Source organism: Anguilla rostrata, chromosome 12 (genome assembly GCF_018555375.3).
Source record: "Anguilla rostrata isolate EN2019 chromosome 12, ASM1855537v3, whole genome shotgun sequence".
Lineage (NCBI taxonomy): Eukaryota > Metazoa > Chordata > Actinopteri > Anguilliformes > Anguillidae > Anguilla > Anguilla rostrata.
The window spans coordinates 21,790,498-21,817,316 of NC_057944.1; the positions used below are offsets into that span (position 1 = coordinate 21,790,498).

General features: G+C 40.9%; 1 protein-coding gene across 1 annotated transcript in view; it reads left to right on the top strand.

Annotated features, from left to right (window-relative positions):
* The first annotated feature begins 448 nt into the window (after nucleotides 1-448).
* The window catches only part of LOC135235769 (cGMP-dependent 3',5'-cyclic phosphodiesterase), a 168,389-nt gene continuing 142,018 nt past the window's right edge, over nucleotides 449-26,819 (top strand). The window contains exon 1 of the mRNA XM_064301586.1: nucleotides 449-860. Within this exon, the coding sequence (XP_064157656.1) occupies nucleotides 793-860 (68 nt within the window). The 5' untranslated portion in view covers nucleotides 449-792. The remainder of the gene's footprint in view (nucleotides 861-26,819) is intronic.

A 26,819-nucleotide genomic window follows, 5' to 3' on the forward strand; every position in this document is an offset into this window, starting at 1 on the left:
GTGAAACATAACCTACCAAACAAAGTGTAACTGATCTAACCTGCTGTTTCAATTGTTCGACCTCACATAGTCAGTGATATTACGCAATCATGCAAGTGAACACAGGAGGACTAGAAATCAACATAGGTGGACCTTGTTAATATGCACTCTCAAGAAAAGGGAATACACCTGACTTCTATTTTGGCTGATAATACAAAGGGGGTGAATCTTTGTCATTTTCAGGATTTTATTTTTAATATATTTATGAAGACCCTAAATGCATTATTTCATTTTAACATTTTATAAATTTGGGATAAAAATAAATTAAAGTTAATGAGAAATAATCAATAGTGGTAAAAACTTTACGAAGGCACTGCATTGTAGTAACCCATTTATTGTTCTTAATGGCAGCATCCCGTCAAGACGACGAACTAAACTGTCACAGCTGTTTGCCATCTGACCTAGAAAACGCACCCGGCTACGACATTGATCAGCCTCAAGCCAGTGGTTTCTAGGGAGGTGTATCCTCGTGTGCGCGTATCTGTCCGCATGTCTGAGAGATGCTGTAGCCTATTAGTATCTCCTCGACTGCACAGCCAATCCACTCCTACTACCAAAAGCGAGTAAGAAATAGAGAGAGAGAGAGAGAGAGAGAGAGAGAGAGAGACACACACCCATCCGCATAGAAAACAAAACCCACTCATTGCCCTGTCACATTCAACACTTGACACGCTTCGGAACAGACTCCAACTTGCGGCCCCGCGGATGAGGCTGAACTCTTTCGGAACCGGCTTCTAAGAGGCATCATGAGACATGGGCCAGGCTTGTGGACATTCTTTTCTGTGCCGTAGCCACCAATACCAACCAGCAACATCAGAGATGTAAGTGTCCCCGTGGCAGTTTACGATGGACCATCGTGCTTTAATGTAGCCCATAATTATATACTGTTAAGAAGGCTGTAGTAATGCGTACAGTCTCTGCGTGTTTACGTTCGTTAAGTATGGGCTACATTCGTCGCGCATTTGTTGCGATTGCTCAATTCTGATTATGGGATAAAGACTGATAGCAATTAAAATGTTTCGTGTTCGCTTCTGGCTAGCTAAATTGAATAGCTAAGAATTGTGAAGGACAACAAACATCCTAATATGCAATGCAATATGCTCGTCAAATGTTCTGATACAGACTATAACAAAGTTTTTAAAGTGACAGATCACGATCTGCTTTCAATTTAAACGGTAAATATCACTGCTTTATCTCCGTAGCGTTGCAGGCTTTGAAGCCGGTCATTACCACAGCGATGTCTCTCAACCAGTAGGCTAACTTCAAAAGCTCTACTCTTGTTGACAAGCGCCACGTGATTTCTATAATGGTCAGAAATGTGCCTGCCATTTAGGTTACTCATTTAAAATGATTTTAAATGGTTGCCTTGTTAAATGAATGTTTTTCAACTTACAATAACTTGTCTTGGAACAGCTGAATGAACATAAACTGTCCTAAGCTTAACACAACTGCATGGCCATGTAAAGGCAACGTTTATTTGATAGCACCACTTGCACTTACTACAGAAATGGTAGCAATGACCTTAAGTTATATACAATTTACCGACCATACTGTCAATAACTATAGACAGCATGCTTTGTGGAATGCAAACTGAATGCAGTCTGTGAATTGTACATTGGACTCACAGGGCCTCACTGAACCTCAGGTTTAAACCCCTAGACCAGAGAACTGAATTACAACTGGAACAGCTAATCCGTATTTCACATATTTGGATTACTGTTCCAGTTTAATGTAGTTCTGTGGTCTGGGTTTACACCTGAGGTTTAATCTCCAGTTAAGCACACTGAAATTGACCCCTAGTGTCTAATAAATCACTTGTCAATATGTGGGGGAAGGTATCAGAAAAACATACAATTGCTCTGCCTCTTTCACTCATAGTATAGTATAATTATTAGTGTTAACTTAAATTTGTTTTAATGACACTGAGTCGATTAGGAGAATGGACACTGTTAGAGTTGATTTTACACTGAACATTTTGCTGTGCAGTGCCCATGAGTCCTGTTTACATGTACATAGTTTGAGGACTGTACTGCCTTATCTGCGGTGAGAATCTACAAATTAGAAGTGTCAATCAGAGACAATCAAAGATATCCTTCCCAGTTTCAGTTTGCACCCTCTAAACCCTGTCCCTATGAGATTATGCTTTATTGAGGAGTGTAGGGGAGAGGGACAATACTGCCTAAATGAGTCAGTGAGAGACCTCCAGCCCACATGTCTATCAGGGGTTGGTAATATTGCATTTCGCTCCAAGTGTCACTCAGAGCAGCACGACTGAATCCTCATAACCACCCTCTGTGATGAGGGGCCTTCAGCTGAGATGATTTCATTGGCCTGCTATTATTATCATATGTTTTTGTTAGAGAAGGTCATCGTCTATCCCACCAATCACTATGAAACTCAGCTTTCATTTTGTTGTATACATTTTTGTGTGTGCATTGAGCTCTGAGTATTTGCTAAAATCAACTCACCCTGGAATTTCTGTTATTCAGGAGTATCACAGTGGAATTATGGGTAGAGTATTTGACATGTTTCTGGAGATAGAAATGGTCTTTTCTTGAACAAGGCACCAAATTAAGCTGTTTTTGCAGATAGTCAAAATATTCAGCTTGAGTATATGCAAAATATTAGCTAGAGCATAAATGGTAACAAAGGCTGTTACCAATCAATAATGTCAAGTAGTGATGTGCAGTGCTACCATTATCTATTACAAAAATACCAGCATACTGCTCAGTGCCTAACCTTCCATGCTGCTGGTCTGTCGTAAATAATTAAAATGTCCTGGAGAATGTAATATGATTCAAATTTTCCCATTGCTGGTGTAAAACTTTCCTCCGTGTAACTCCATGATTCACTAACAGGAGACAAACACATTGGGTGGTGACAGAGGAGGTCCACCTTCACAGTGCGGTTCTTTCCTGAGATAAATGCGTTTCCAAGGGGAAGCACATTTTAATGGACACACACTTGGGTGCATCCACCTATTCAGCCTAAGCTCAGCCATTGTGCTTAAATTGCAGTCACAGCCAATTGACCATGCATAAAGGCCTTTCCCTGGAGACCCTCCTCAAGGTAGCTGCTTCTTTGACCATGAGGGGCAGTGACAGAATGTTCCTTTCTTCAAATCTTCCTTTGACTTTGAGCATGCAAGCTGATCTCAGTTCAGTTACAGTAAGCCTTCATTTGGATGCTGTGTCTTCCCCAGGGTGGAGATACTCATGCAATAGACCTCTTTGATCCAGTGCAGAGAAGCAATGGATTAGCCAATCTGACAGCACACCTGGTCTCTTCCACATAGGGGCAAACTGTTGAAAAAAGGGAAAGAGGGAAAGGAGGTGGTGAGGGCTGTACTCTCATGATCACACATGATCACAACCCCCAACCCTGGCTTACCTAAACTTGTTTTCCTAAACTGGTGTTAAATATACTAGGTAGGGCATATACTGTTTTTGGATTGAACACCATCTTGGCATTCAGATGACAACCCGTTTTCTACCCACATAGGATGTAGCCAAGCTATATCTGGATAGCTTGGCTAAATCTGAGCTGTATTGGGGTTAACTTTGGGGTTAAAATTGTGGTGTGTGTATGTCAAAACATCTCTAACCCAAGATTTCCACTCCTCTAGTATCGATTCTGGCTTTTGCTCACTGGGAGGTTAGGCCTACACAAGATAAGGTGTATGTGTGTGTGTGTGTGTGTGTGTGTGGTTTTCTATCTTCTTTATTAGAATGAAGTGTGGGCAGGTTTATGGACCAGTGGTGAATGCTTTGAATCTCTGGTTTCGATTAGGCAGTAATATCAGTGTTCATCACAATTACGTAGAGGGAAATTCTATTACATTGCATTATCCATTTTCTTAACAGACATCGGTAACCAGGGCAACTTGCATAGTCCTCATTTTGTGGTACCTTGCTTGCTCACAGACGCAATGGGCATTTCCCAGATGCCAATCAAACCTGCAACACATAAGTTATTAGAACAGCCTCCATTTACTATGCCTATTTGGTTCAGTAGCCTCCTATTTCTTGGTGAAATTGAGTAGACGAAGCTTTTTTCTGAAGGCAAGTTTATGATTCCTGCGCTGTTGGGATGTTACTGTGTCCCAGAGATTTGCTGGATTGTGCCTGTGTGAATATTAGCTGGGGCCTATATTTGCATTTGATAGCAATGGAGTTTTGGTATTGATGTGTGACTCATATATTTGGTCACCGGCTTCTCTGCCCTTTGTCCTCCACATTTGATATCAGCAGGCATGGCATTTAAAGGACATGCTTTGTCATGCTGGTATTCTGAACATCTTTTTGAATGTCCATCAGAACTTTTGGCCTCGGAGTTGATGCAAGTAAGATTTGGATGACGCATTTTTACTGCTGGAAGGTGATGGTGTGAGTGTGTTTTTCTTCAGCTTTGCTTATTCCGGCCTTCTGAAATGAGATTGGCTTGAGTGCTGTAGTCTCTCCTGCCGCACTGATAAATCAATACATATGCACAAGTGTGGTCACAAACTCTGCATAGGATCTTTTTCATGCAACCATGTGATTCAGCAAAAACAAACATTTTGCAAGAATATTGCAAAACAAACATTTCATGCTGTGCGCAGGGACATTTCCAAATCCATTTTCCAAGTCAGTATTGACATTGCGATTTCTTCCATTAATCCAAGAGAAAGCTGGCAAGCCCATGCCATTCTACACATCATACACACTCGTCCTCTGCCCCTGCTTTTCACCCAGCTGGCCCCCTGTTGTGCATGCGCAGTCATAGTGCTGGAGCTGTATGCTGATTTTCTTTTGTGCAGGCAGCCTGTGGGCACCAGGCGCACAATGAGACACAGCCATCCTGCTGATTGGCTCCCTCCCTCCTTGGGTGATACGATGGTGAATTATGGGCCGCCCCAGTCATCGCTGCTAACACAGTGTCTTCACAGGATAAGACACTGATCAGCCCCCAAGTTAGCTGCCTTAAGAAATGAAAGGACAGTGGGTAGTAGATTGAGCATGTCACTTTTGGATTTAACTTTTTTTACACAGTAAATATATGGTTGTTTTACAGAAAGGAAATAAACATTGAAACACTGCCAAAGTGACAGTTCATTTTTATGTATATTATTTAACCAGGTGAGATAATATACCTAAAGAAATGCACATAAATAATTTAACATAACTTACCTTGTCACCAAATGACAGAATAAATAATAGGTTATTCCTTCGTACAACGTACGGTAGTACAAATCCAAATCAATGATTTGAACTATTAGGCTACATATCACAGCATGATTAGTTATCAATTTATTCTTATTGAACAAATTGAACAAATGTTTTCTTGGGTATGAGTTAAAGAAAGATTTACAATGCCTTGCGGCATATTTTGTGCCAGAATATGTTTTCGTAGTTTGTATTAAAATGCACTATGCTACAACACACACACACACACACCAGGTAAATTAATTGAGCTAGCTAGCTATTCCATAGAACATTTGGTTATTGTCTCAATTTCTCAAAATGTATATTTATCTTATTTTTACATTTAAGACAGTGAGAATGACAGCCATTCCAACTTTCACTGTAAAGCTTATCAGATGGATGGAAGCCATACTTAATATAAAGCACTGTATAGAGTGTGATCATGTAATTTTTTGGAGAATTAAGGGAGGTCTGTTTTGAATGTCTCTGCAAGATGTTACCAAGGCACAGGGTGAAAAAACAACATGCAGTATGATGAATGTCATATATACAGTGTTATGTGTGCTTGTATGATACAACATCAATCAAACAGCCTGCTCTTGTCGAAGCAAGTAGTGCCGAGACCAAATTTTGAAAAAAAAAAAACAATTTCTCTGCACAGGATAATCAGAATGCGCTCGCAAGCTGCAAGGGTGGTTCCACATTATTTTCACCTCAGTGTGGCTCTGAGCTAAAAGAAGGGTCTATTTTCATCCATTTTTCTGCCTGCCCATTTGAATAGGAATGGCGATTGGTGGAGGTCTTTTTTGGATGGTTTCTTGGCCGATGGGTGTCTCTGAGAAATCTGCTTGCAGAAAGCACAGCTATATCAGTGACTGATATGTATATAGCTGTGCTTTCTGCAGATTTCTCAGGGGCGACATAGCTCAGGAGGTAAGACCGATTGTCTGGCAGTCGGAGGGTTGCCAGTTCAAACCCCGTCCTGGGCGTGTCGAAGTGTCCTTGAGCAAGACACCTAACCCCTAACTGCTCTGGCGAATGAGAGGCATCAATTGTAAAGCGCTTTGGATAAAAGCGCTATATAAATGCAGTCCATTTACCATTTACCATATGTCCTCATTGAAAAAGCCATGCGTTTAAGATGGGACTGAACCATAGTTTCAGAGCCCCTTTGACTGCCCTGTGCTACCGCTTGGCGAACCATCACCACCTGTAGAAGCCAAAGAAATGGAAGTACTTATTGTTTCAGTTTTTTTCACCACAATCTATCTTTGATAACAGTATAGCTTGTCCAGTAAAATAGTGACTCATCCCAGTTGGCAATGCGGCTATGGCTTTCTGTTCTGTGACAAATCAAGACATATGGTTTATGCTGGTTGATAGGCTGTTCCACATTTTTATAATACAATATTTAGCATTTTATACAGGCTGTTGACACATGGTAGCACTGTCACACACTCAAACATATGCTAGGGCCTTTTCCTGTTCTTCAACATAATGGAATTTGTTGTATTTCAATATCTCTGAGAGACAGTACTTTTATTAGAGTGGGTTTCATTTAGGAGTGGGTTATACATTTTTGGGATTGACATACAACTATCGACTCCAAATACAGGCAACCTACCTTGCGTGTGTTTTGCCTGGCTGTAATGGCTTGTGCTTAGAGTGGATTTGATTTGTGACTACCAATTCATGCTTCTCCCAAATAACTCAATATTTGTTTTCAGGTTATAATATTTGCAAAAAATAAAACAATAAATTGACCTGCTGAACCGTAAACATAGAGAATATGTTTACATAGTTATAATTGTGAACACAACAACAATTAGGAGTTTCAGACTTGCACATTTCATCTGCAACACTGGCCAGGTCTGAAACATTCAATTGTAAGTTATAACATATTTCTTGCCAAACTGAAATCCTGTTGATTAGATACTTTGGTACATCGGTCTAAGTTAATTGAACTGCATAAATTTAGAGAATTAAGCAAGTGAACTTCAAGTAGCTGGTATGTTTTTGGATGCAGTTGTATACAGTGACTTCCTATACCTCATACTGTGCTGTAGTACGCTCCAATATCTTCTTTTTGTAGCAGGCATAAATGTTAAGAACGTCCACCATTGCAATTTGTGCTGACAAACAAAGATGTCTGAAAAACAAACAAGGGTGAGATTCTGTGTTTAGATTCCTGATAAAAAGATGTCTTGATTCAAGGTCGAGGGAGGCATCCATCGCCACACAAATCAGCCTCAGCTGTGCAGTGGCACTAAGCCCTCTGCTAATCAGACCTGGTCTTTAACCATGTAACAGATGCTACAGTATATGACCTCTGAACTGTTGTGCTGTATACAGTAGGTAGCTGATGAACCCAATCCATACAGTTTCTTCTACTGAACAAGTTGTGTGTAGTACTTTGATGATGCGTGGCTGCTGTTTTGGGCCAGCTCGCTTGTTGTAAGCTCTGTTGTTGCTGATTTCTTCGCAGAAGCCAGCATACTTCAACAGTGAAGATCTAAATTCCTTTCAGTTGGTCTCTGATGTGCAGGAGGGGGACGTTTTGTCAGCTGTCATTTAAAAAAGCTGTTGCTGCTGGCAGTCTGGATCACAGGAGACATATTTGAAGACAGAAAGGGAACTTGAGAAAGACATTGATAGGATTTGGGTTTGGCAGTTTATGCAGTTATGAGTTTCATTTGGCTTTGATACAATTGTGCCCTGATGCATTTATGCGTGCAAATTTCCAATCCCCCCTAAAACTGAATTTATGAAAGTGATAACACAAATCCCTTTTGTCTCAGAGCAATTAGAGCTGAATAGTGACTTAGAATGCAATCAATTCCTCGGTTTCCTCCAGCTTTTTAATTTCCCCTTCCATGTAAAAGTTAGCGATTACACTGGGAAAAATAGCTAATACAACTAACTACCTCCTTCTCACTGCCCACAGAATGGCATTTTCTTTGAAGAAAGGGGTCAAGTTTGAGATTCTCAGCCTTTTCTTCAAACCCTTTGTAAAGAAGTGCACATCCAACGCTCTTCTACCAGAAACTTGCTGCCATCCTCCACGCCAGTGAAAGCCCACACAGAATGTTTCTATCTTGAGGCACTGACGGAAAAAAAAAGAAATATCATGTCACGGGACTCCTTGTGACTCAAAATACAGTTTTGCACCTGTGCCCTTGCAGGCCTTTTTTCAGGGCATTGAACTCTTCCAAAGAAGAGTATGTATAGTCATACATGTCTTTTGCATCTCAGCAGGTGTCATTTGTGGCTTTTTTTCTTCCACTGGTCTATTTTTGTCGCAAAAAATTCACCTTACAACAACAAAGGTGCAAAATAATGGAGGCGTGTGTCCGTGCACTGTGAACACTGTGCAACCGGAGTGGCTTTCAAATGACAGGTAGGTGGAGGAAAACCCATGGGGGATATTTAATGGCCATGATTTCTCAGGGGTTAGTCATTCAGATCTCAATGTTAAGGCTTCCAGACTGCTAGCCCTGAGAAAGATTCCCTGTCCTCTGCGTGTGAATTATTGAACGCGGCTTGCAATAAAAGCATGTGATGTTTAGGTGTATTTGTGTTTTCGTGGTTTTTTTTTTTTTTTTTTTGCTTTCTCGATGTCTCTCTCTCTTTGCTGAGTGAGCAAGTGAGTGAATGCTTGTGAATACTGAATGAGGTGAAACTGTACCAGGCCCTGGCATATGGTGATGGGGACTTCCATGCGCTGGGTGGCTTCAGCACCACGGCTCCTGACACAGAGGTTTTTGAGACCACGGCTGATCCTGAGACAGGGGAAAAACCCAGCACCAAGCTGCAGGGAGGCAGTCAACTGGAAGGATGGAGTTGGCATCACACTGGCCTGTTCCCTACATTACATGGATCAGGCCTGGGGCCCTCCCTGCAGAAAGGTGGTTTTCGTTTTTTAATCTGTGAATCGATGGGTGAGATGGAACTGAAATGGCAATGGTGCTGATATTGATTTGCTTGATCCCTGGGATCTGTGGCTTTGACTTGACCAAATATGTATTTCGTTACACACTTACGTGCTCTATTGCATTTTTTACAAATTTACATTTTTAGAATATGTTTTGACTTCTGGCAACCTAGAAGTGCTGGCTACCAAAATTCCTGGGCATTAAAACACAGTTACAGTATAGTTCAAACTTCTACCTGAATTGCTGAAAAAAGTAAGAAAGAAATACAGTCCTGAAAGTAATGCTGTGAGATAGGCATGGTGGTAAAAGACAGATTTAGAAAGCTTTAGAAAGTGATGAATAGCTGTCTGTTGTCTCTGAGCATGTGGGAAGTGTAATAATTAACTGGTGGAAATTGGTTAGTGAGATCCCAGTGATGGGTAATTGCCTGACCTTTTACAATAATCCCCCTCCTCCCCCTCTGGTGTCCCCCCCTCTCCTTCTGTTCTTGTGTTGAAAAGTCAGGCTCATCAATGGCACCTTGGCAGTTTTAATCGAATCCCTCCTTCCAGATGCCTGCTGCACTAGAATGGAAAAGTCTACATTCTAAATAATCCTGTGAATTCATACACACATCCAAAATGATATTTTTTATTTGTTAAATTTGTTCATTGTTTATCGAAATGTGTATATTTTTATTTATTTTATCTTAAAATTTCATGGTCATAAAATAAGGTTTTGTGGTGTTTCCTTGCCAGTGAAGCCCCTGTGTAGGGTGGTTTTGCAACAACCTGATTTGAATCAATGTGTTGGGAGCCTCTGTGATGAGTTAATACGGACTACATGTAGTCCATGAGATTAAAAACACCTCTATCAGTGTTTGATTTTACACAGTTCACTGTCCTATGTGTCTGACTTTTCGGAAGCCTATGTTGTTCAGTCCCACAGCTGACGATATCGATACGTTAAGTACTCATGTCTTTGATGTTTTTCACTCTGGGTTTTATGGCTGGATCGGGTAAAGCCCCTGATATTGACTGACGTCGATCTTACATGCTGTACTTGTAGGTAAGGCTAGATTTATGCAGCTTTCAAGACACCTTTCTCCCTCTCTCTGTGTTCCATGCACAGTGTATTGATTAAATCTGATGCACCCGCTGTGCCCCTTACCCACAAACGCCGGCAATTAATACCTGTGGCACAACATCAGTACTGGACTGAAATTGTCCAATACAGAAAAACATTGTATTTCCGTGTTCTTCTCTGTGGCCTCTGTCATGCATTATGCATCTCTTTAGGAGCTCCTTGGCGTTTTGTCCCCGTCACAGTACGGAGGGAGAGCCACGCTTCATTGATTCATTGTGCTGTTGTTGCTCTGGGCTATAAGGAGGGAAAAGCAACAGACTGGAGGAGTAGCTCTCATGTAGTCATGGCCCTCGGTACAATCAACTACAAAATCAAGGCTCCTCAATTCATGCTGTGGAGCAGGTATATTTTGGTCTATTGATGCTGTTTGTTGCCACTTCAGTTTTTTAATTTTAAAAAATTGTCAGAATCTAGATAAATTGAGTTTTGAATTACGGCATTATTTGACCCACTTAATAATGGGCTTCAAGACAATCTATAGATTAAGAGATTCGCTCTTTTCTTTTTGACAAGCTTTTCAAATTAAGCTTTGAGGTGAAAAAGAGCATCACTGAGTGAACAGACTAGGAGCTGCTATAATGCAAATATAGCACAGCTCAGAGTAGTTTTTAAGCTTTTATGCATTATTACGTATTGCTATGACATAAATTTGTAAATCCAACCCATTGTTTCAATTTCCCCCTGTTGTCACATTCTCTCTGTGAATATTGAATCTGAACTGATGCAAGTAGCTGTACCATTATCAAATAACCTTCATGTGAAAACGAGTGTTGCTATGTCCTTTTTGATTATTTAAGACAAGATCTGTGATTTTCCTCCTTTCCTATTTTATTTTAGCATTTGGCGAAATCCCTCTACCGTTCCCCTCTCTCATAAAATTTTATCGTGGCTCTCACAGCGTTAAGTGCTCCATGCTCAATAAAACTCTATTATCAAATATCCTTTATTTTGGTTGCCCGTCATTAACTTCCAGTCAGTCTGGAAATGTATTTCCATTAGTGGAGGAGGCTGGAGGCGTTTGGTTGCCTTGGAAACGCGGCTTCCTTGTGTCATGACTGTTGGGTGGCATGGAATGAGACCTGTAACCCTGTCATAATACACTACAGTATGTCTGCGTGCTGCATGACAGCCGTGTCCGAGCCCACCTGTTCCCTTCTACGCTTCTCAGGGTCAGAGGCCCTAAATGTCACTTAATTTAATCCAAGCCAACTGCTCCTCTCCATGGAGAGAAAACAAGATCAACAAAAAGAGACAGAAAGAGAAGGGGAGGAGAATATGAGAGACAGAAAGAAAGAAAGTGAGGAGGTAAATGGAAAAAAATTGGAGAGGAACAACATTACAAATCATTTGCCATTTTCTATGTTTTAAGAAACATGATATGTACTGTACATCCTCTAACAAATCATTGGAGAATGGCTGGATATTTTCATTTTGAAGAGGTCAACTGCAAGGTTGCCAGATAGAAAACTGAAATGAATTAGATTGGATTGATTTAGTCATTCTGTGCAAAACGTTGCACTAGTCTGTTTGTCTTATGGGTTTTAGTTGATTCAGGTGTCTAACATATGGTAGCAATAGAGAATTCAGCATAGAAATCAAATAACAAATAAAATAATAACAAATGGAATAGAACCTGGAGCATGCTTCCAGTTACCAAATCAAAAGAGCAGCTGAGTCATCTTAACCAATTAACACAAATCTCCTAGTGTAATGATCCAACCTGAGCTATAATCAAATCCAGAAGTGTAACGTCTGCAATCTTAATCATAATCAAATCCTACAGTGTAACGAATGCAATCTAAATTATAATCAAATCTTGAGGTGTAACGACTCAACATGTATCCATAATCAAATCCCAAAGTGCAATTGCTTCAGTCCTAACCATAATCATAATTATAATTAGTAGATGTAGGATTGTACAATTAAACGCAGCATCCAATTTGAATGAGGTCACATGCAGCCTGAGGAAGCAAGCGTTCTGAAGGTGACCTTTCCCTTAGTTGCAATCACAGTCTGCACCCCATCCCCCCCTTCCACACACACACACACGCACACACACTGAATGCCCATTCTCTCCATGCACATACCCTACCTGTGTCCTGTTCCCTACACTACCTGAGTACAATACCCTAGCATGTGCTAGCGCTGGCTCCACGCTGCACCCCCTGCCTGTAATGGATAGTCTGTATTTATAGCCCGGCTTCTCTGGAGCTCTGACAGCTAGCTTCTGCAGAGGTGACTGTAAGAATCAGTCAAATATTGAGCTGCAGGAACTGAGATAATGGTTTGGCTCATTTTATTGTGTGCTTACAGCAGAATAACAACTATTTTCCCCTCAATTAAAAAAAAAAAACTTTTCTCTAGCGAAGAGTGTTCAGGTCTGAAAGAATGCAGTAGTTATTAAATCAGGACCTTGGGGTTATTTCTGAGCAGAGAGAATGAGGGATGAATGCTGCTATACACAGATGCGCAGATAGATTGTGGGTGTATAAAGTAACAGCCCACAGAGGTGAGGAGGGTGAGCAGGGGCATGTGCCGTGTGCTGTAGGAAAGCTCTACAACACCCACATGTACCAGCGCGCTTTTATCACAAAATGATGATAGATGTGTTTTTGCTTAGTTTATCTTTGCTTTTCTTCGTGACCCACTGGCCATGGTGAACAATATCGATTGGGCATTGCAGAGCGTTTCTCTTGTTTAACTCTCTGGCAGATTGAATACGCATCAAAAAAACACTTTTTAAAAATCTGTTCTGCCCTTGTTAGCGCTGCCAGTGTGCATGTGTAGGTGGTCTTATGTATTTGTAGGCATGTGTGTGTGCTGGTATGAATATGTGTGCATGTGAGTGTATGTCTGCATAGGTGTGTGTATTTATGTGTGTGCATACACTTCAGTGTCTGAATGCATACGTGCCTGTGTATATGCATGTATGCCTGTATGTTTTTGTGTGTGTGTGTGGTGCGTGTGCGTGTGTGTGTGCGTGTACGTGTGTGTGTGGTGTGTGGTGTGAGCTGTATGTATCTATGCATATTTCTATGAGATTTTTCTTTCTGTCCCAGTGGCTTTTATGTCATGAGCACTCTTGTGCGGTTTATTCTAGTGTCCATTCTCTCACTGTGGAGAGAGCCTTTGGTGGAAATGAGTCAGGGTATTTTGAAGGATCGGTCTCCATGGATATTGTTCTCCGAATAGCCTTCCTCACCCTGGTCTGCAGCATGTGCATAATTGAGTGGTGAATATGTGCCCAAAAGCAGAGCTCAGAATGCCATTGCTCAAAGCCATTCTTTGCTGCTGTCATCTTGACATCAGGGGGCAGTGTCGCATAGTTATTAAGGGTCTAGTTGATGCTCTCAGGAGGGATGATTTTTCCATAGCTACAGGAGTCATACATGTAGTTGTTTTTTAGTGTACTTACACTGTACAGTACATGTTTTACTGTACATTTTACAGTGTTTTACTGTACTGCGTTACTGTGCTTTTTACTGTGCTATTTCTGTATTGTGGCTAAATAAAATAACGAACTGTTCTTGTTTGGAGTGGTTGACTGTGACTTAGAATTACTGTAAGGAGGAAAACAATTATTTGCTAAATGGAGGTGTTTCTCATTTAGCTTTTTGAAATTCTTCACTCAGTCCCTGGGGCTTATTTGTGATCAGCACTCTTGTGTGGTTTATTCTAGTGTCTCTTCTCTCACTGTGGAGAGAGCCTTTTGCAAGGGTATTGCCTGGAAACAAATCACCTGTGGTAGCAACAAAAATGAGCTAGATTTTGCCATTTCATCTCTCACTACGTGGATGCAAGGAAAGAAAATATAGAAAGAAAATCATAGTTGGTTAGTAGCTAATTGTTTCTCTTGACGACATTGTATCGGCGTCTGACAGATGCTTCCTCACCAATATCAGGCAATATCAGGCTTGAATCTGTATCTGTGCGCTGTCACTCTTAGCTTTAAGATTAAATGGGCTTTGTGCATTTTTTTACACATTTATAAGTTCAGTCACAGTACAGTGACTATATGCGCAGAGACTTAATCGAGAATTATGCTGGTTTAATTTCCAAAATGATGCTGTTTTAATGCTGCTTGTTCGTTATTGCATCCATGAGAAAGGTAGCTGAATTAAGAATTAAGAATAAACATCCAGCACTATAAATTCTTTTACATAATATTTTGAACATTTTTATTTGGGTTTTGCAAAGGAATAGATAATGTTAACTGTGTCTGTGTTAACTGGCAAATAAAATCCTGTACAGCTGGTTGCTATTCCATTGATCCAGGTCTGAAGAAAATCCCTTGATGTTGGCTTTGATAAAACACATGAACACTGTATGTCTTTTCCACTGCTGTGCCCGCTGATTGGACTGTTACTCACTTTTATATAGGGTTTCAATATTTTACCCACTGCAAGATACAGTGTTCTTTTAAAATATAAAACCAATCATCGCCAATGCAGCACACACTGCACTAATCATGGTAAATACGGTCAGAAGTGGCCTCTCTGCTGTGGCAACCTTGCCAAGTGCTGAGTGGATAAGCGAAAGCAAGAAACAATGGACGGTCCATTGTTTCCCTCTCGTGGGGCATCAGAAAAACAGAACCAAATACAAATCAAACACTGAAACAAGTAGCCTACTAAAAGGTAGTCTGTTCTATCAAAATGGGAGGACGTCTGTATGGCTTCATCTGCAGCACCTGTAGGCCTCTAAAGGCACAGCAGACTGTGTTAATACAAGGTCTGGGTTTAATATCATTCAGTCCTAGGTGTGTATACTATACCTGTAGATGAGGCTGCTGTTCTCCAAGGTCCTGAAGGCTACTCAGCAGCAAGTGTGACAAAGGGAGAGGCGCAGACCGTCATGCTCCATGGATTTAGCATTCTCCATGGTTATCACTGAAATGAAATCCTGTTACTAGGTGTTTGAACACTATCAACACATTCCTTCATTCGGCAGTGAGAATTGGTGTGATGTTCTATCACCCATGTTGAATAGCTTGTGGGTGGAATTAAATACAGTGTATGCTACAAAGCTACCAATTAGATTGGTTGGTATTTGTTTTGGTAATTACTTTTAACAATTAGTCCTGTTGCCCTAAGTCCCTTTGCTGTCCTAATATAAAATAAACACACGCACACACAAAAGTCAAACCTTGTGGAGGATATTGCCCTTGTAGAAGGCAAGGGTGTAGAAACTGGAAATGGCAATTGTATATATATTAGAATTTATTCAAGAAAAAATAATATTTGGGAGCTTATCAAATCAAAAGTTTTTTATTTCAAGAGGCCTGCATGTTTTAAGTTACAATTCTATGATCCATATAATTAATCAAAAAATGCGCTAAATTATTCAAAGATTATGGATTATAAAATGACGTTATACAGGATGTTTTGAGGGAGAGTAATTTATTATGAATAATTTGTGGCATCCTCTTAATATCACTAGACATTGAGACAAGTGCTTCTGAGATTAGACCAATGACAGATGTCCATAGTGGCTTCATTATAGTGTTTCACAGAGAGTTTTCTATTTCCTTAAGTAAATGAGACTTGTTGTGTTCTGACTTGCAGGACACCAAGACAGATAGGCATACCTACTGTATACAACTTTTATATAACAATTTATATATATTGATCACCTCAGCACCGTTTACAGTGGTGTAGCAGCTGTGCCTCAACTGGGATTTGATCCTGTAGCCATGTAGTTGGATGTCCTCCTTCCTCTTAAGCAGAGTGGTGATGAGACAGTCTAGTCCATATATAGATTTTTTAGGACATAAGCTTTAGTGCTTTTCTGTCAGTAATATTTCCCCCTTGGGGGAGATGAATTTACTCTCGCTCCACCAATACTTAAGCTCAGTTCTGCTGTACCAGAAATATGTGAATTTTATTTCCTCTTGGGTTCATTAAATAGAAAACGAGGATGTATTTGTGGTAGTTTTTCTTTGGAATTTAGTTTAAGTTTTGTCTTTATTTAAAAATTTTTTTTTTTATTAGTGACAGAAATGCATGAGTGCAGTCTCTTGTCCCATTAAAAACATGTGTCCTAATTTCTTGCAGAATAAGTACAGCTGTAAGGATTTCTGATCCACTGTTGTACTGAAGCAGAAATGAGAGCTTTAATCCACATTCAATTTACTCATCACTTTCACTGTGTTTGTTTCAGATGAAAAACTGTAGCTTTTGCTTTGTTCTACTGAAAACTGTCTTGGCTCCAGTTTCAGCTCAGACTCTTCCTTCAGCGCTCTCATGAAATGAATGTTGGCTGCATATCTGGAGGTTGATGGGTAATCTTTTTAATCTTACCAGATGAGTTCTTTTAAGTTTAACTGTTTTCAGGATGGTGTTGCACAACCTGGCCCTGAAAAATAAAACGTTGTTATTGTAACAATAGTTACAACAGTGCTTATCCTGACATACCCGAAATAAAATGGTTACTGTTCTTGAACCCTTTTGGCTACAGGCATAATCTTGGTCTCTTCTGAAAAGTAACAATTGGGAGTTTGTTTTCCAAATGTCAGGATTGCTCTAAGTGTTACTGAAACAGAGCAACAGAAGCTCACAGAAACACAGTGGAAGTGAAAGTTTTTTCTCACCTGAAAAATTTGATTTGAGTGGATGTAGATGCTTGTGGCTATGACTGGTGGGCTTGGAAACACAATGCAGCCGCTGCCACAATGCTGGACAAATTCTGGTTCAAATTTGATGGCAGTACCATCAAAAATGAGTATTCTACATTATTTTCCTAAGCTATGTCTTGGTGGGTTTCCAAAAAGACCATTTGGAGGCTCTGAAAAAACACTTGGTAACTGAATTAAATTATGAGTTTTTATCGGTGTAAAACTCTATATATTGTATAATATATGCTCATTAAAAGAAGTATGTTTAAAGGAAGCTTGCTTTCCCCTGTCTATCACCCTCCCCGTCCCTCTCCCTTTCCTTCTCCCCCACTTTCCACCGCCCTCTCCTTGCTCTCCCCTTGCAACCTCTGGCAGCAGCAGGTCTGGAAGATAAATACATTAGCTATCTAGTTTACCAATCCATTGATTGAGTTCCATTGACTGAAGTTTTTATCAAGTCATATCAATCATTTCAGTAATGGTATTTTTCTGTCTCTGAAGCGATCATTTGTGTGTGTCTAAAAATGAACCATTCTGTCCTGTTTTTGTGAATATTAACTGATACCTTCAGGTGCCTTGTAAATCAAAGATCGTTGGAAAACTACATACTTTTGAAGCAAACACCTCTGAAAGTTAAACATTATGTTTTGTGCCATTTCCAAATGGTGACAGGGGTATAGTCACACCCACTGTTACAAAATCTTGGTGCTATTAAATTATTATTAAATCATCTGCTATTGAGAAGTGAAACAAGCAAATGGAACTATTAAAACCCAATGTTGTTGCCTTTGGGCGTTAAGGAAGGTGGTGCTATAACAAAGAGGCTGTTTTGAAGCTTGCTTCTGAAACATGAAGTACTGATTTCTCAGTTGGAGTTTAGCGGTCAGGCCAAACATTGCACCATGAAGATGCAAAACATGTATCCTGAGCTACCTGGCTTCATTTTTATGTATCAGTAGGAAATGATTGGAATGCACTGGGGTGAAGAGTGAGCACATAGGTCTAGGTGTTGCTGGTATGAACACACAGCACACTTCCTGACGTGGGAGGAGAGGTTCAGGGTGAAGAGAAAGTGATTTGTACCAATCTGCAGAGTGGAAAAAAGCCCCCCATTCCCCAATTTATCAACCACTTCTTAGCTGATGTCAGGTTTGATCATCCTGGCTGAAGAGGATGATGGGTGCCCTCGATGTAATCCTCCACCACGCATTCTCACCGCTTCCCCGTGCTACCGTTTACATGGAGTTACTCTTGGGGGTCAGGGCTGCGTTATTCTTGTGGGACAGGGCAGAGTTATTCTTGCGGGACAGGGCAGAATTACTCTTGCGGAACAGGGCAGAGTTACTCTTGTGGGACAGGCCAGAGTTACTCTTGCGGGACAGGGCAGAATTACTCTTGCGGAACAGGGCAGAAATACTCTTGGGGGACTGGGCTGTTCAGTTAGCGCTGTTGCAGGGTGTGGTGCAGCCTGCTGGAGCAAGCTGGGTCAGTGGATGGCCAGTGGCAGGCACTGCACGACTGTGACAGAGGGGGCACTCTATAAACAACCCTGGTTATTATCTCTTATCCTTCATATTGCAGCCCTCTTTGTATGACGTTTGGTTGAAAACTGCTGGCGTCAGGGCTTCTTATCCAAACCTGTTGCTATCAGGAAATCTCCAGCCACCTCTAAACAACAAGGAGAATTCAATATTAAACAATATAATGCACACCTTTTAACTCCCGCCTGGATTAATCCAGTTTAATCATATTCTTACTCTACAGACAGAAGGGAATTGCTCCTCAGTGAGAAACTCTAACAAGATAAAGGGCACAGCCTGCTTTACTATGATATATGAATTTCGAGACCTATTCCAACAGCTGTTCCATCTAGGACAACATTTTAACAAATACAGAATTTTATTATATTGTATTGTTCATTGTATTATACTTGTTCCTGTGATGTTGCCTTTATGCAAGGCCCACCATACTGATTGTCTGCTGGCTCCTGTGTAAGTATCTGCCTGTGCAGTACTTGTGACACCAGACTGGGCAGCGGTGTTGGCTGGGGGCAGGGTCTCCTGGGGTCCTGAGCTGTCAGAGCCTCTGTTAGGGGGCTAGCTGTGACTCCTGTTTCTTAGGGACTCGCTCTGGCACTTTGCCTGTCATTTATTAATGCTGATACTCTGTAGTGCACCCATGCAGCAGATTAGCCCTAAATCCTGCAGTGGTGCTAAACAGGAAGTCGTTATCCCGGCTGTGTGCTAAGGTCTGCGTGAAGCTGACTCAGGCAGCCCGAGGATGTGCCAGATAGGCGCAACAAGGTGTTTGTTCCTGTCTTGAGTAAATGTTAGCGCTGTTTTGTTTGGACGCCTCTTGATGAGAGGAACTGTTCCATGTGTTTGATGGGCCACTCCTACAGGATGTGTCTTATCTCCCAGGTGGCATGAAAACCAAATCAACAGATGATATAAACAAACTAGCATAAAGCCGGAGAATTAAAAGGCAGGCCTTTCTTATCACCCGGCCGCCTGTGTTTGTTTACTGAACTGAAATAAAAAAACAGCCGAAAGCAGAATCACCCCTCACACAGAGTGTGTTCTAGAGAGAAGGCTGTATGAAATCATACGTCTGATGAAAAGTCCCATCCCTCTCTATATAAGTCAATTTTAATGCCTTTTTTGTGAGCGTTGATTACAATTTGTACAGTTAAAATTATTATCATAACTGAACAACAATGGCAGTGCAGTAATATTATCTTTCATTCTCTTACTTTATCTATCTTTCAATTCTGTTAAATTAATTTCAACAGCTCTTCATTGCCATGCATGCAAAGTACAGGTAATTGAAGTACGGAATGGTAAATATGTAACTTTGGCATGGTTTAATCATACAAACATGCATATGTGAATATAACAGTAATTATTATAATATTATCATAAAAAACAAGCACAGGTAAATAGAACTAATAATCAGCAACTAGTGAAAAAAAAGAAAGTCATCAATATTACAAGTGAAGGGCCTTAGTGGTTCTGTGCAATTGACTGCCATTCTTCTGGCATGGTTTGGATGATTCATACTTTTAGAAAAGGAGACTGATGTCAGTCATCACTTTATGATACTGAGTGATCCATGTCAGAGCAATTTTTTCCCTTCAAAGAAGGGTGTCTTTCAAGATGAATATGCCTCCTTCTGCAGAGCAAGATGGACCCAAATTCTTGTCTCATTACAAGATGAAAACACTTGATAAAGGGGCAGTTCACCTAATAATGAAATTAAGGTATGTTTCCACGTACCTGGAATAGTATCTGTCCATCCAGATAGTTTTGCTCAAATGTGACAGGTTTTCTTGATGTGCTGTAGGCTGGAGCTCAATCTGATAAAATGGACTTCGTGGATTCGTCTCAATGTGGCCTCAAATTGCCAAAAATTTACTTTTGAAATCCAAATATAATTCTGCAGTTACTCACAAACAACCACAGAGCTTAATAATTTGCATGTGGCTTCATCTAGAACACACACACACACACACACACACACACCAAGAACAAATTAAATTTCTCTTTAAACCCACGTCATTGATTATCATCAAACAATGATAATTCTAAAAAAAAATGGCCACAGATAATATATCAGATCTAAATTCCAGGGTCTATTTGATGAGTTTCCACTGGTATAATTGCCCTTGACTTTGCTTTGATTCTTTTATCTAATCAATGGGTACACTCAGTGTGTATGTACAGTGTATTGATGGTCTTGTGAGTCATTCTAGATAGAAGTCTTTACCAAACTTTACTTTAACTAAATACAAAATGAATAATACAATCCCCACTGTACCACAATGGATTTGAATTGCATTCTAGTCTTTTGTAACATAAATTAAAATATTCTGTTCGGTTAAAAATTACCCTCAGTGCCTTTGCCTTTTTGGAAGTATGTGCCAATGGTTGTGATGTCCATCCGTAGACTGTTCATGTTTATGTTCCAAAAATAGTGCATCCCCACATAGCAACAATCAATGAATGATGTAGGGGCCCCAGAAGCTGGTAATGTCTAAAGACAGGGCAATGGGGACTGCTTAGGCTGGGCAGCCGGGAGGACCTCTAGAAGTGCACCCTGTGGGCCTCACAGACCTGTACTGCCTGATGCCCCCTGGCTGGAGAGCAGTGACTGGGGATCTCATTGACCTTGAAATAGTGGCATCTTCTGTTATTATCTTCTGTTAAAACCAGCACATATATATGTAACAAAGAGAGAGGTGCCACCTTAGTGTGAAACAAAATAAAATAATGGCTGTAACAAGCCTCATTAGTGGACAGCTCAGTTTGAGTGAAAAATAGCATGCAATGCATGCTACTGTAGGTCCACGGGGCCTGGATTTTGTTGTGATGTGTTAAGTTCACAAAGTGGAAATGTTGAGATTTCCTTTATTGTGAAGGTTGTCTACTCATGTGATTCACAAAGAGTGGGGGATTAATGGTGATTTGGAGCAGGGAGCAGAAAGGGATGCGGAGAGAAGGGGAAGAACTAGGGAAGGTGGAAAGATAAGTCTAAATAGAGGGAGAGCTACAAGGAGAAAAGAGACGACGAGTGCAGAGTCAGAGGCTTTGGCAAAACCGTGTTATCTCATTCTGCCCTGGCCGAGTTGACTGTGATGCTCATTCTGCCAGCGCTTTCTGTAACCACTCAGCTAAAACAGGGGGAACCAAATCCCCAAAGTCATTTATTTGCCTTAATTAAACAGGGAAGAAAGTGCCAATTCAGTGGTGTTCGATGTACTTTCAGGGAGGTTCAAAATTGAACAACTGAAGTGTATACAATGAACAGAAAGGTTTATTTCTGCTGAGGTCAAACCCATATAGTTTTTCATATTTCTACAAAGTTGTGATGTCATTAGTACCCATTGACTGTGAATCCTCCATCATTGTGGACTGAAAATTAGCTGTCAGTTCAGCAATGCAGGGAAATTTATTTAAAGCATGGAGAAAACAACATTTGAAGCAGCATTCATACAGTTTAATTATCAAATCTGTCTGAATTGTGCTGGAGACTGAACTGCTTGCTTGGATGTCCCTGAAGATGAAGTGGACTAAAACAAGATGTGATTTCTGCACCTTTGGGTGTTTTGAGCTCTCTCCCCTGCAAAGCAGATTTTTCTGATGTCTTTGTTAACTCATACTCATGGAATTGAGCAGAGAATCTGTGAAATGTGAAAACACTAGAGAGAAAACTGTAATATCCATCAGCTCTTTGATGAACCCCCATGCAGGAGAGTAGAGAGTATATGAGAGGGACGGAGAGCTTGTTTTTGCTGAAGAGATGTAGGGGCTGTGTTGCCATGGAGAGGGTGCGTTTTATCAGGGTCTCCACACAGTCTTGGTGATGATTGTGGGTGGTGTGGGTGGTATATGGATTGGGTGGAGGGGTTGAAGAGCCACAGTGCAGATGAATTCTGGTAGGCAATAGTTGTCCTCATCAGTGCTGTCTGCTGTGCCCCGAACATTTCCCGGTGAAAGCAGAGCGAGGGGCGGGGGGGTTCATCAGACTTAGACTTATGATTTTCTACAGCCTTTTTAGAACACACTCTGTGTGAGTGCATGAGTTTCTCCCAATCTTTACCTCGTTCTCCAAATTTGTAATGACTCACCTGTGTGTGTTAATGTGTATTTTCACAACCCACTGCGGGTGTGTGTGCGATGAGCTGAAATCCCTTCCACCCTATGGTAGCTGGTGACAGCCAGTACTGGCACTGTCACAGTCTGAATTCCGTCCCAGACCGTCAGACCCATCCACACGCTGCAACTGTGCCTTAACACGATGAGCCACCCAGCAGATTGTTTTCAAAAGATATATTTTACTTTAAATCGGTACATACTCTTCCAGTGTGAAATGCCTAGTCACTGGTGCAGCATCCTGTTAGGGAGAAACTCCTCAGTTCACCAGCTCAAATATACTTTCCTTGCCTGGAAGGACTGTGCTTTATATGCTCCTTTTCACTGATTTTATTCTGGCAGTGGTTTTACTTCCAGCCCACAGAGCTGTATGGCTATGCTGAGAAAGAGTGCTTTAGCTTTGACATGCCCTATGGGAGGCTCATCACCCATTCGCTATCCCCGACGAATCTCAAACTCTCATGAATTTAATTTAAAAAATATATATGCTTGAATTTACTGTGATATTTTAAACAATACTGTAGTTAATCCATGTGATGTGTGGGATGGGAGTCTAAATCCCTGGCTGAATGGAGACAAAGCAGGATTAGTTTGATTGACTACTTGCTTGCGTCTGCACAAGCACACACGTCCTTACCATACACTGGCAGCTTTATTTGGACTTTTTGCATGTGCAACTTCTTAGTTGATTTTGCACTTAGCAAAAACAAAACACACAAAAAAAAACCCAGCAGTGTGATATAATGGTTAGGGAAGTGGGCTTCGGGTTCAATTCCCAGCCTGGTTGCTGCTATTGTACCATTGAACCCTTGGGTACAAGGTAGTTAACCTGAAGTACTTTGGTAAATATCCAGCTGTGTAAATGGATTATGTGTAAAAATGTAATCTGTTTAAGTCCCTGTGGATGAGAGCATCTGCTGAATGCTGACATGAAAAAAACAAAAAAACAAAAACAGCTGCTTTACTGCTATCTCTATTTCTTGCTCTTTTATTGCAAGTACAATTCAGGAGTTCACTGAAATTTCAAAGCCCCCCCCCCCCACGTAAGTCTATCCCTCCGCCCTCTCCACACAGTTACCCCATAGCCCATCTCCACCCAATCAGAGGTTATTGTCTCAATGTTTAAGAACCTTGTAAGTGTGGGGCAGGGGTGCGGAGGGGCTTTGGAGCCTCGTTAACAATGATTCCCTATAGAAGTGCAAGCCTAGACCAATAATCTCCATTTTAGCAATGCGTCCATTTGGATAACCTTCATGGCTCATGGGCTAATGTGCATCATGTCATCTTCTGCTGCACAGTCCATGCTTCTGCAGTGCATTAGCTATCGATCGGTGTGCATATCTGTCACTCTCTTTGAGCAAACTCTGATCCAGCTGTCAGATTTGAAATGGGTTGGAATATCTTTGCTCATGTAGGCAGATTGTTGGGGATGGGGGGGTGGGGGTGTTGAGGAGGTTGGGGTGTAGTGGGTGATACTTGCTCACTCAAGGAAAGAATGAGCAACACTGATCAGATTCAACATACACAAGAAACAAGAGCATTGGACATCTTATGCTTGGTTGACCTACTGGGCTCCTACCACATACATTTGTTTATTTTAGATGAAAAGCAGCAGTAGGCACAAGACAGTACAGCAAGTTAGGGTTAGGGTTTGTACCTACAGTATACAAAAGGATCGTTACCTGAAGTGGCCAAAGTCCGCTATAATTCACACAGAAATCAGTAATGCAAATCTCCCTCAGCCAAATAGCTACTATATAGCTCTATCTGCACAAACTAATCAAGCAGTGCATTATGATCCCCCGATTTAAGCACTCCTGAAGTGCTTCAAACAAATCTGAAGCCGGTGAAAAAGAATAAATGCAATATCGCAGACTGGCAGCCAATTCCTTATGTCAGTGTTTTCAGAAGTTGCTGTTGGAAGGCTTACATCAAGGTAATGCATCACAGGGCCTGAAGGTTGGACTCTGCCCCTCTGAGCAGGGAATATTCACTGGAGAAATAAATTATTTGAACCCAGAAAATCCCTTGAGGGCTCACTTATTGTATTAGAAAGGTCAGGTCACAGCAACGGCTGTATTATACATCCATATGAAGGGCGAACAGAAAATACCCTGTTCTACATTTCCGTGATCTTCACTTCGTCATACCATGGCACTTTCTCCCATTATTGAATAGTCTTTTTACAGAACTATTTGTTGCCTCTTTTATGTGTTCATGTTCAGACCCACCACTGCCCAGTTTTGCGCAGTGCACGGCATGCATTTTCCTGTTAATGATTCAAAATGTCAAATGAATAACTTGCTCAATGCTAGTAGAGCAGTCTAGGACCTACACCACCACACACCAGCTTCTGCTCGAAGACGAGATGCCAAGAGTCACACTTTCTGCTGCGGTTGCCACGAAAAGATGTTGCATGCACAGACATCGCACAGCATTATTGAACCTCCAGCTCCTTCATCCAGGTAAAAAGGTGAATTTTTTTATTTTACCTGTGGTACGCTTGTCGTTTTTGCCATGCAGCACAGAGGAATAAATCCTTAGTAGAAGACAGAGTGAGAGACTTAGTCTGTTTAGCGCTCTTTATTTAGCATTTGCTAAAAGGCATAGCATTGGTGCTGCACAAAAACAGAGCTGGGTGAGGGATAAGTTCCGGCAGTAGCATATGAATAGTTTTTTATTTTTGTCCATGGGAATACTAAACCGAGATGACAAAGAATTAGGATTTAGAGTGTCTTTGACATTAAGGTATGTGGTACAGTATCTTTTCAGTGGTTGTTCAGGTTCTCGCAGTAGGTTCAGCAGCAGCAGGGCCCTCTAACAGGAGGAGCATTGTGGTAATGTGCAGTGGTTAAGGAAATGCACCAGTAATTGCAATATTGCAGGTAAAAAGCATGGGTGGTCCACCACTGATGTACCCCTGAGCTCGGTACTTAACCTGAATTTCTGCAGTTCATATACAGTTGTGTAAATTGATAGTATCTAAAAATGTCCATCTCCCCAAATAAACACTTAGTGACTACAGCAGTGAATTTATTTTTATGGTTTTTCTAGGGTGTTAGCAGTGTTAGCATTCCCAAGTTCACATTTCTATTGAAACACATTCAATTAAATTCACTCCTTTATTGCCACATCCACCCTAGGATAATTAGGAATTTGTTTGTGTGCTTATATACAATAATACAAAAACACATGTACAACAAACACCACAACATTTAGAACATCAGACCCTGGATAAATTGATATTTTAAGAAAAAATGCAAGGAAACAAAAAAAACACACAACACCATAGGACAGTGCCATTTTTTCCCTCACCATTTTTCACTCTCATTTCATTTCTTTTTAATCAGTCTTGCGCTGTCTCTCACCATCATCAAATGTGAAGCTAATGTGCATGTAGGTACATAATCAAGACAAAAAAGTCTATATAATATCCTCCAAGAATTGACAAGCAATATGAAATTACTTCTGCCCCTGGTAGGTTTTTAGAGCAGTGTGCATGTAGCCTGCTTTCTTGACAGCCAGGCCTGCTTGAGAGGGCTATAGCAATGAAGCTATGAACTACATACTATATATGCTCTCTCTCTCTCTCTCTCTCTCTCTCTCTCTGCCCCCCCCCCCTCTCTCTCTCACTCTGGGGAGATGTGCTGTGTGCATTGTGGTCCACGGTGTGCTGCCATGCATCACACTAGATGTCAGAATAAGGTTGAATGTTAATACTGTAGCTCTCAAGGCTCAAATGCAGCCCCAGGGATTTACAGCTGTGCCCCACACAGACAGTATAAATGGGTGTATACACATCTGGACTGGGTACAGAGTGCCATCTTTGTCAAAAGAAATTGATATGTGCCAGACTGATGTTCAAAGGGGTATAATTTGGTTAATTCATTTGAGGGCACAGGAGGGATCCAGAGTATGTTGTAATAGGCATTTATCAGGGTGCACAGAGGGCATGCAAGTGATATTGTTTGATATGGTTGCTTTGACTAACAGGAAGTAATGTATTCATTGACATGGCCAAATCATTAGCTAATGTAGTTACTGAGCTTAAGTGAAACATTTGATGTTAATCAAATGCATCCATTCTGATTCTTATGGCACAAAAAAAAAAAAATAGCATATTATTGAGGAGTTAAGTAATCACTTTAATTATAAATCAATTAATGTATATTATTATTGTGAATGGTTGATAAATGTAACCTTGTTCTAATGTGTTTCTGGAAGGGCCGAGGGCTGTTTGCTTGTCATGGTTTAAAGAACATTTGCGGTCTGTGGA